Source organism: Lathyrus oleraceus, chromosome 5, assembly GCF_024323335.1.
Source record: "Lathyrus oleraceus cultivar Zhongwan6 chromosome 5, CAAS_Psat_ZW6_1.0, whole genome shotgun sequence".
Taxonomy (NCBI): domain Eukaryota; kingdom Viridiplantae; phylum Streptophyta; class Magnoliopsida; order Fabales; family Fabaceae; genus Lathyrus; species Lathyrus oleraceus.
The window spans coordinates 239137564-239148611 of NC_066583.1; the positions used below are offsets into that span (position 1 = coordinate 239137564).

General features: G+C 39.2%; 1 protein-coding gene across 1 annotated transcript; it reads right to left on the reverse strand.

Moving 5' to 3' along the window:
- Positions 1-2729: 2729 nt before the first annotated feature.
- Positions 2730-9350, reverse strand: LOC127083355 (uncharacterized). Its single transcript, XM_051023661.1, has 2 exons — positions 3117-9350; positions 2730-3008 (listed from the first exon to the last, which is right to left on the reverse strand). Exon 1 carries the CDS (start codon positions 9304-9306, stop codon positions 3169-3171), a length of 6138 nt encoding a protein of 2045 aa, XP_050879618.1. The 5' UTR covers positions 9307-9350; the 3' UTR covers positions 2730-3008; positions 3117-3168.
- Between the last annotated feature and the right edge of the window lie 1698 nt (positions 9351-11048).

Below are 11048 nucleotides of genomic sequence, written 5' to 3' on the forward strand. Positions count from 1 at the left end.
TGGCATCCTAATTTCAAGTAAACTTGAACAAAATGACATGATTTAAAAGCCACCTAATACACATAATACGATCATTTGGATTTTGAGGTGGGGTGTGGCGCAGTGGAAAAAAGATTTCTGAAAAACCGTGTTGTGTCAGATCAACACACATTCTATTAGGTGGCCCATGTCAGGGAAGCGCATCTGATTTTCCTCCGGTGCCGGACCGCTAAGGAAAGGAACAAGAGACTCATAAACTTCATTGAATTTTTCTTTCTTTCTGTACAACCGTGTACATGGTTCTTTATGCGTCCTAAACTTTTGGATAAGTTGATGGCAGACAAATGTATGATTTTCTCCTCCTTTACCAAATAAAATTGAAACTGCTCGATAAGCGCTACTGTTGAAAATAGAACGGGAAAAATGATCACATACTAGTTCCAAAAATGCATCTCCGAAAATGTTCATACACGTTCCAGAGATACATTTCGGACACATCACTCATTTTTTCAGCCAAAATGCATGATTAATGTGAGCAATGGAGTATGAAATAAAGGTTCTTTACCTGAAATTCTATCTTCTTTTACTCCATTCGATGTGATGAACCACAAGAATGGAGATTTGGAGTGAAAAAATGGATTGTAAATGGAGGGGTTTTAGTGAGGGTTTGTGTTGGAAAACAACAATGACAACAATGGTCGTGTGAGCATGCAACTGTTTCTTTTATTAGATTATTCTGGAGATGTATCTCCGAAAATATATGACATGAAAATATGCCATAATATTTTAAAATCCCGCCCAAACTTCCGGAGATGCGGCTTTGGAATTTCTACTGAACTGATTAATTATGAATATATTTCTTGAAATGTTTCGGAGATGCATCTCCGGAATAAAAATAATCTAACTTATAAGGCGCCACTCAGAATGGTTTGTGTTGTGTGTGGTGGGTGCGTCCGGAGATGAATCTTCGAAAACTGAAAGACATTTTAAAATTTTCATGTGGTGCGTAAGAAATATATAGGGTACATTAAGAAACTCTCTATTTTAATTGTCGGATTGGTTTGGTTTGATATCTTTTATGTCCCACCACTTTCCGCTTGTACTCTTAAGATTTTTTGCACTATATATATATATATATATATATATATATATATATATATATATATATATATATATATATATATATATATATATATATATATATATATATATATATATATATATATACCATAAAAAAAAGTAAGGTGTAAAGTGAGAAACCATGAATATATATATATATATATATATATATATATATATATATATATATATTATATATATATATATATATATATATATATATATATATATATATATAATATATTTCTTAAATTATTTTATTTTGTTGTTTTTGAATTTCAAAAAGAGTTTGAAAATCGATTTATATTAACTCATTAATTTTGCAAGTCGAAAGAAGGGGAAGAATTTGACAAATTTGAAAACATAAAGATTGATGGTGGAAAACAGAGAAGAAAAAATATAAAAAAAAAGTTGACGTTTCGACAATTAAAAAATATCAAAATAGCATTAATGTAAAAAAAACTTATAAGTAGTTTTTAGTGTTTAAGTGTTACTTATACAGTGTTGGAAAACAAATCAAGGTAGGTAAATAAGGAATGTAGATTCTTCACCAACAAAATGTATAAAATAAGTAAATATGAGACTTTAACATTTTTATTTCACACAACAACACACAAAAGTTTTCAGCTATGTAGAATATAACATCCATAGTTCTTAACCAAAATTACAAAAACAATTAAACACAGCGACCAAACTAACTTTAAAGAAGTTAAGCATTGAAAAAAAACATCAATTTTACTTACAATTAAATTAAGTTGAGATGAAAAAGGTACATCTAGATTACCCTAAACCTAGATTCTCAACACTATGATCCAACTTTACTTATGACAATTAATAGAATTTGAACATGATATAGTAGTACATGTCTCCATATCCACGTTTAAAAATATTTTTAAAATAATTTTCGTACCTAAATTCATATTTGTTTGATCACTAGCATTAGTACTTATATGCACATTTTATTGATACGTAAGTATCCATACCTATATTTGTTATCCATATTTTTAATTAAAATAAATTGATCAATTATAAAATATTAAATGATTTTAAGTTTTTAACAATGTTAAAAAAGTTTTAAATTTTTTATTGAAATTATAAAATAAACAAATATTTATATTAAAATACGTAATAGTTTAATATTAATATTTTTTTTAAATCGATAGACATATATTTTTTTTATAATAATATAAATTAAAATTTATAAATATATATTCTGCGAGTATAAGACAAAATAAGTATTAAGATGTCAATATTTATACTCATATTCATTTATTTTAGTAGGTAATTATCCAAGTCTATGGTCGTATCTATTTTGCGGGTTTTTATCGTATGCATTTGAATATTTTATACAGTATCCACTCGAGATAAGTCAAATTATCACCTCTATTCTATTCGGGTGTGAAATACTTCTTATTTTCAAATTCATTCCCAGACACATTTCCTTTGACAAATTGTTTCAAGATTAATGATTGTGTCCAACAAATTTGTTGCTTCAAGATTAATGATTGTGTCCAACAAATTTGTTGCTGTCAAACACTTTGTGACATGCTAACAAAAGCAAATAATCTGTTGACGATAATATATACGGTTTGAATATGCACTTTTAATAATCAACACTCAGATAGGAAATATAAAAGTATTCAAGCAATGCTTTGGATTTTCGATTGACAATGCTGATCATAAAATCAAAAGGTATCTCATATTGCATGAGAACGACTACCTATGAAGTGCATAAAATTTACTAGTACTCAGTTACACAATTTTCATCACAGTACTTCTACTACATTCTTGGCCTTTATTTGTGGTATCCTACAACAACTTGATAAGCAATGAGAATTCCTTCAATACTTCTCTTTCAACTTGTGTACGATAACCTTATTCCAAGCAACCTAATAATATTCATGCAATTCCTGTAAACATTAACACACAGCTAAGTCACTTAGTATAAAACTTAAATTAAGAAACTGCATGTACGAAACTTTTATTAGTAGAATTTTACTAATAGAAAGTAGAATTACCTCAAAACTACAAAGGTACTAGATGTATGAATTACTAGCAAGCAAAAGTGCACTATGCTGGACACTTAAATCCTTCTGGTGGATGTTTGCCACAATCAACTAGAAGCTGAAGAGCAATGGGTAAAACAAGGTTTACATTGAGAAGCTTGAGTTTGATAGTGCTGCAGAGACAGACAGCAGCATCTAAATCCGCAAGTCCTTGAATCAACGGACAACATGTCTGCTTAGCACTACCACCAATTCCAATATGTATGATTCCACCAAGAACATCAACACATGCACCCAATTTCAAAGCATCAATCGGGCATGTTGCTTGTGCTTGTGGTGGACACGGTGATCCAGAAGGCGGTGTTGGTGGTGTAATCATTGGCGGTGTTGGTGTTGGCGGACTAATAACGGGTGGTTTTGGTGTTGGTGGTGTAATCACTGGCGGTGTTGGTGTTGGCGGAGTAATAACTGGTGGTTTTGGTGTTGGTGGTGTAATCACTGGTGGTGTTGGTGGAGTAGTTGTTGGCGGTTTTGGTGTTGGTGGTGTAATCACTGGCGGTGTTGGTGTGGGCGGACTAATAACTGGTGGTTTTGGTGTTGGTGGTGTAATCACTGGTGGTGTTGGGGGAGTAGTTGTTGGCGGTTTTGGTGTTGGTGGTGTAATCACTGGCGGTGTTGGTGTTGGCGGAGTAATAACTGGTGGTGTTGGTGTTGGTGGTGTAATCACTGGTGGTGTTGGTGGAGGAATTGTTGGCGGTTTTGGTGTTGGTGGTGTAATCACTGGCGGTGTTGGTGTTGGAGGACTAATAACGGGTGGTTTTGGTGTTGGTGGTGTAATCACTGGTGGTGTTGGTGGAGTAGTTGTTGGAGGTTTTGGTGTTGGTGGTGTAATAACTGGCGGTGTTGGTGTTGGCGGAGTAATAACTGGTGGTTTTGGTGTTGGTGGTGTAATCACTGGTGGTGTTGGTGGAGTAGTTGTTGGCGGTTTTGGTGTTGGTGGTGTAATCACTGGCGGTGTTGGTGTTGGCGGACTAATGACTGGTGGTTTTGGGGTTGGTGGTGTAATCACTGGTGGTGTTGGGGGAGTAATTGTTGGCGGTTTTGGTGTTGGTGGTGTAATTACTGGCGGTGTTGGTGTTGGCGGAGTAATAACTGGTGGTGTTGGTGTTGGTGGTGTAATCACTGGTGGTGTTGGTGGAGTAATTGTTGGCGGTTTTGGTGTTGGTGGTGTAATCACTGGCGGTGTTGGTGTTGGCGGAGTAATAACTGGTGGTTTTGGTGTTGGTGGTGTAATCACCGGTGGTGTTGGTGGAGTAGTTGTTGGAGGTTTTGGTGTTGGTGGTGTAATCACTGGCGGTGTTGGTGTTGGCGGAGTAATAACTGGTGGTTTTGGTGTTGGTGGTGTAATCACTGGTGGTGTTGGTGGAGTAGTTGTTGGCGGTTTTGGTGTTGGTGGTGTAATCACTGGCGGTGTTGGTGTTGGCGGACTAATGACTGGTGGTTTTGGGGTTGGTGGTGTAATCACTGGTGGTGTTGGGGGAGTAGTTGTTGGCGGTTTTGGTGTTGGTGGTGTAATTACTGGCGGTGTTGGTGTTGGCGGAGTAATAACTGGTGGTGTTGGTGTTGGTGGTGTAATCATTGGTGGTGTTGGTGGAGTAATTGTTGGCGGTTTTGGTGTTGGTGGTGTAATCACTGGCGGTGTTGGTGTTGGCGGACTAATAACGGGTGGTTTTGGTGTTGGTGGTGTAATCACTGGTGGTGTTGGTGGAGTAGTTGTTGGAGGTTTTGGTGTTGGTGGTGTAATCACTGGCGGTGTTGGTGTTGGTGGAGTAATAATCGGTGGTGTTGGTGTTGGGGGTGTAATCACTGGTGGTGTTGGTGGAGTAGTTGTTGGCGGTTTTGGTGTTGGTGGTGTAATCACTGGCGGTGTTGGTGTTGGCGGAGTAATAACTGGTGGTGTTGGTGTTGGTGGTGTAATCACTGGTGGTGTTGGTGGAGTAATTGTTGGCGGTTTTGGTGTTGGTGGTGTAATCACTGGCGGTGTTGGTGTTGGCGGACTAATAACGGGTGGTTTTGGTGTTGGTGGTGTAATCACTGGTGGTGTTGGTGGAGTAGTTGTTGGAGGTTTTGGTGTTGGTGGTGTAATCACTGGCGGTGTTGGTGTTGGCGGAGTAATAACTGGTGGTTTTGGTGTTGGTGGTGTAATCACTGGTGGTGTTGGTGGAGTAGTTGTTGGAGGTTTTGGTGTTGGTGGTGTAATCACTGGCGGTGTTGGTGTTGGCGGAGTAATAACTGGTGGTTTTGGTGTTGGTGGTGTAATCACCGGTGGTGTTGGTGGAGTAGTTGTTGGAGGTTTTGGTGTTGGTGGTGTAATCACTGGCGGTGTTGGTGTTGGCGGAGTAATAACTGGTGGTTTTGGTGTTGGTGGTGTAATCACCGGTGGCGTTGGTGGAGTAGTTGTTGGAGGTTTTGGGGTTGGTGGTGTAATCACTGGCGGTGTTGGTGTTGGCGGACTAATAACTGGTGGTTTTGGTGTTGGTGGTGTAATCACTGGTGGTGTTGGTGGAGTAGTTGTTGGCGGTTTTGGTGTTGGTGGTGTAATCATTGGCGGTGTTGGTGTTGGCGGACTAATAACGGGTGGTTTTGGTGTTGGAGGTGTAATCACTGGGGGTGTTGGTGGAGTAGTTGTTGGAGGTTTTGGTGTTGGTGGTGTAATCACTGGCGGTGTTGGTGTTGGCGGAGTAATAACTGGTGGTTTTGGTGTTGGTGGTGTAATCACAGGTGGTGTTGGTGGTGTAATCACTGGTGGTGTTGGTGGAGTAGTTGTTGGCGGTTTTGGTGTTGGTGGTGTAATCACTGGCGGTGTTGGTGTTGGCGGAGTAATAACTGGTGGTTTTGGTGTTGGTGGTGTAATCACCGGTGGTGTTGGTGGAGTAGTTGTTGGAGGCTTTGGGGTTGGAGGTGTAATCACTGGCGGTGTTGGTGTTGGCGGACTAATAACTGGTGGTTTTGGTGTTGGTGGTGTAATCACTGGTGGTGTTGGTGGAGTAGTTGTTGGCGGTTTTGGTGTTGGTGGTGTAATCACTGGTGGTGTTGGTGGAGTAGTTGTTGGCGGTTTTGGTGTTGGTGGTGTAATCACTGGCGGTGTTGGTGTTGGCGGACTAATAACTGGTGGTGTTGGTGTTGGTGGTGTAATCACTGGTGGTGTTGGTGGAGTAGTTGTTGGCGGTTTTGGTGTTGGTGGTGTAATCACTGGCGGTGTTGGTGTTGGCGGAGTAATTACTGGTGGTGTTGGTGTTGGTGGTGTAATCACTGGTGGTGTTGGTGGAGTAGTTGTTGGAGGTTTTGGTGTTGGTGGTGTAATCACTGGCGGTGTTGGTGTTGGCGGAGTAATAACTGGGGGAGTTGGAGTTGGTGGTGTAATCACTGGTGGTGTTGGTGGAGTAGTTGTTGGCGGTTTTGGTGTTGGTGGTGTAATCACTGGCGGTGTTGGTGTTGGCGGAGTAATAACTGGTGGTGTTGGTGTTGGTGGTGTAATCACTGGTGGTGTTGGGGGAGTAGTTGTTGGCGGTTTTGGTGTTGGTGGTGTAATCACTGGAGGTGTTGGTGTTGGCGGAGTAATAACTGGTGGTTTTGGTGTTGGTGGTGTAATCACTGGTGGTGTTGGTGGTGTAATCACTGGCGGTGTTGGTGTTGGTGGAGTAATAATCGGTGGTGTTGGTGTTGGAGGTGTAATCACTGGTGGTGTTGGTGGAGTAGTTGTTGGCGGTTTTGGTGTTGGTGGTGTAATCACTGGCGGTGTTGGTGTTGGCGGAGTAATAACTGGTGGTGTTGGTGTTGGTGGTGTAATCACTGGTGGTGTTGGTGGAGTAGTTGTTGGGGGTTTTGGTGTTGGTGGTGTAATCACTGGAGGTGTTGGTGTTGGCGGACTAATAACTGGTGGTTTTGGTGTTGGTGGTGTAATCACTGGTGGTGCTGGTGGAGTAGTTGTTGGAGGTTTTGGTGTTGGTGGTGTAATCACTGGCGGTGTTGGTGTTGGCGGAGTAATAACTGGTGGTGTTGGTGTTGGTGGTGTAATCACTGGTGGTGTTGGTGGAGTAGTTGTTGGAGGTTTTGGTGTTGGTGGTGTAATCACTGGCGGTGTTGGTGTTGGCGGAGTAATAACTGGTGGTGTTGGAGTTGGTGGTGTAATCACTGGTGGTGTTGGTGGAGTAGTTGTTGGAGGTTTTGGTGTTGGTGGTGTAATCACTGGCGGTGTTGGTGTTGGAGGACTAATAACTGGTGGTTTTGGTGTTGGTGGTGTAATCACTGGTGGTGTTGGTGGAGTAGTTGTTGGCGGTTTTGGTGTTGGTGGTGTAATCACTGGCGGTGTTGGTGTTGGCGGAGTAATAACTGGTGGTGTTGGTGTTGGTGGTGTAATCACTGGTGGTGTTGGTGGAGTAGTTGTTGGCGGTTTTGGTGTTGGTGGTGTAATCACTGGCGGTGTTGGTGTTGGCGGAGTAATAATTGGTGGTGTTGGTGTTGGAGGTGTAATCACTGGTGGTGTTGGTGGAGTAGTTGTTGGCGGTTTTGGTGTTGGTGGTGTAATCACTGGCGGTGTTGGTGTTGGCGGAGTAATAACTGGTGGTGTTGGTGTTGGTGGTGTAATCACTGGTGGTGTTGGTGTTGGAGGTGTAATCACTGGTGGTGTTGGTGGAGTAGTTGTTGGCGGTTTTGGTGTTGGTGGTGTAATCACTGGCGGTGTTGGTGTTGGCGGAGTAATAACCGGTGGTGTTGGTGTTGGTGGTGTAATCACTGGTGGTGTTGGTGGAGTAGTTGTTGGCGGTTTTGGTGTTGGTGGTGTAATCACTGGCGGTGTTGGTGTTGGCGGAGTAATAATTGGTGGTGTTGGTGTTGGAGGTGTAATCACTGGTGGTGTTGGTGGAGTAGTTGTTGGCGGTTTTGGTGTTGGTGGTGTAATCACTGGCGGTGTTGGTGTTGGCGGAGTAATAACTGGTGGTGTTGGTGTTGGTGGTGTAATCACTGGTGGTGTTGGTGTTGGAGGTGTAATCACTGGTGGTGTTGGTGGAGTAGTTGTTGGCGGTTTTGGTGTTGGTGGTGTAATCACTGGCGGTGTTGGTGTTGGCGGAGTAATAACTGGTGGTGTTGGTGTTGGTGGTGTAATCACTGGTGGTGTTGGTGGAGTAGTTGTTGGCGGTTTTGGTGTTGGTGGTGTAATCACTGGCGGTGTTGGTGTTGGCGGACTAATAACTGGTGGTGTTGGTGTTGGTGGTGTAATCACTGGTGGTGTTGGTGGAGTAGTTGTTGGCGGTTTTGGTGTTGGTGGTGTAATCACTGGCGGTGTTGGTGTTGGCGGACTAATAACTGGTGGTGTTGGTGTTGGTGGAGTAGTTGTTGGCGGTTTTGGTGTTGGTGGTGTAATCACTGGCGGTGTTGGTGTTGGCGGAGTAATAACTGGTGGTGTTGGTGTTGGTGGTGTAATCACTGGTGGTGTTGGGGGAGTAGTTGTTGGCGGTTTTGGTGTTGGTGGTGTAATCACTGGCGGTGTTGGTGTTGGTGGTGTAATAACTGGTGGGGTTGGTGTTGGTGGTGTAATCACTGGTGGTGTTGGGGGAGCAGTTGTTGGCGGTTTTGGTGTTGGTGGTGTAACGACTGGCGGTGTTGGTGTTGGCGGACTAATAACTGGTGGTTTTGGCGTAGGACTATATGGTGGTGTTATTGGCGCAATGGGTGGTTTTGGAACATGAGGTGGTGTCACCACAGGTGGGGTAGGACCATATGGTGGCGTTACTGGCGCAACAGGTGGTTTCGGAACATGAGGTGGTCTCACAACAGGTGGCGTAGGACCATATGGTGGCCTTATTGGCGCAACCGGTGGTTTTGGACCATGAGGTGGTCTCACAATAGGGGGCGGATGTTTTGGTACATAAGGTGGGTGCACTGTTGGGGGTTTTGGAACGTGAGGTGGATGTACTGTTGGAGGTTTAGGATAATGAGGAGGGTTTGTAACATGTGGTGGTTTTGGTGATGGTTTAGGAGGATGATGCTTTGGTGGCTTTTCAACCGGGTGCTTAACAATTGGAGTGTGGTGCTTTGGTGGCTTAGGAGATGGTGTAGGACAATATGGAGCAGCAAGAACATTGAGTAAGGTACTCAAGTTTAAGAAAAGGATTAAAACATTGGCTATAACATAGTTACCCATGTTTCAAAGGTTGTACTACTGCAGCATGCTACTGCTGCTTCACGTTCCACTTATAATAATTGGGTGAGTTAAGATGTTTATATAGTGTGAAAAAAATCTTGAAATATTGATAAATCTGTGTTGTGGGTCACATTCAACACTGTGTTACCCCAATCAATGTAGCTAAATAACAATACTGTAAATTGGCACTATATTGTTTGTTGTTTTATATTGAATTATTTACTTGGATCGACATAAAAATCACTGACTTGGAATTATATCATTGAATGTAATGTTTCTGATGGTAAATTGTTGGTTTTTTTAGTCAAATATGTTTAGTCTTTAAAAAATATATTTATGCTTCTAGAGTTATAGAATTTGAAATTAAATGGGATGATATATTTTTACCTTATAAGCAATGTGATTATATATCTGCCATAACTTTCTTAACTTGTATATATGCCATATGCTTGTGCATTTCATCAAGGTTGGAAAAGAACTAATTTAATAGTGTTTCCGTTCTCATGTTTCTAAAACCAACTACTTAATTAAGGTTTATGAATTGACTTAGGTCTAATTAACAATCTTTAACTTATATGTATTTAAATAATCATGGATTAGAATATTTTTTATTAGGTGATAGAGAGAAACCAATCAGCTCAAAGGTGACATAAAATAGTTATAAGAGAGAATAAACCTATATCCATCACAGGTCTAACGGTGGTTGTGGTTTGTTAAGTCATAAGAGGAAAAAAAATTATATAGAAACAACCATGAATCATAATTTTTTTATTAATTAAAAAATAAATAAAAAAATTTCACTCTCTTTAATATCACAACCACTCCATGATTCTATCTAAAAAAAATTAAATTTAAAATAAATTTAAAATTTTCTCTCTTCTTATCGGATATTTCTAAAAATATAAATTTATGTGTGTTTTTATGCAAGTATTTCTCGTCATAAAAAACACTTATTTATTGAAAAATTGAAGAAAAAAAAATCTCTCATCAACTATCTATCCCGCTAAGAAAGAAAAACAAATGTTATTTAAAGAAGAGAGAAAGATGTATCAATTTTAATTTTTTTATTTTCATTTATTAATTCAATATTTAAGATAAATAAATTATTATAAATGACAACGTTAATTTTCTTTAATTTTTGTAATATTAATTCTAAAACAATCAACTCAAACTGATTGTTACTAAATGAAGAATATTTTAAAATTATTTAAGAAGATAAAATAATAATTTTCTTTCCTATAAATAAAAATTAAAAACTAAAATCTATCTTTATTATTATAAAAAAACTATGGTGTTTTATTTTTTTTCACTGTATGTATGAGTTGTATGTTTAAATGATTTTTATAATAACTCATCTTTAAATGAAAAAGTATTAAAAATTTAAAGTGTGAAACTTTCCGGTAGTTGATATATTATAAGTTTTTGTTTTATTTTTATGTTGACAATAAGAAATAAAGACATTAATTTTATTCTCCAACCACAAATATATATTTGTATATAATTTTCATAACATTATAGTTATTTTTATTTTTATTTAAAAAATACAAAAATAGTTAAATTAACTAATTAAATTAATGAAAAATAGTTTTTTCATATATAAATTATACTCTTTAACATTTATCTTAACACATGTTTTCAGAAAAATAATGTTAAACAGTAAAGTATGATAAATTGAATTGATTTATAATTATTATTATTTTTAATTTGACAATATTATAAAATATTAAATTTAATTATTTTTT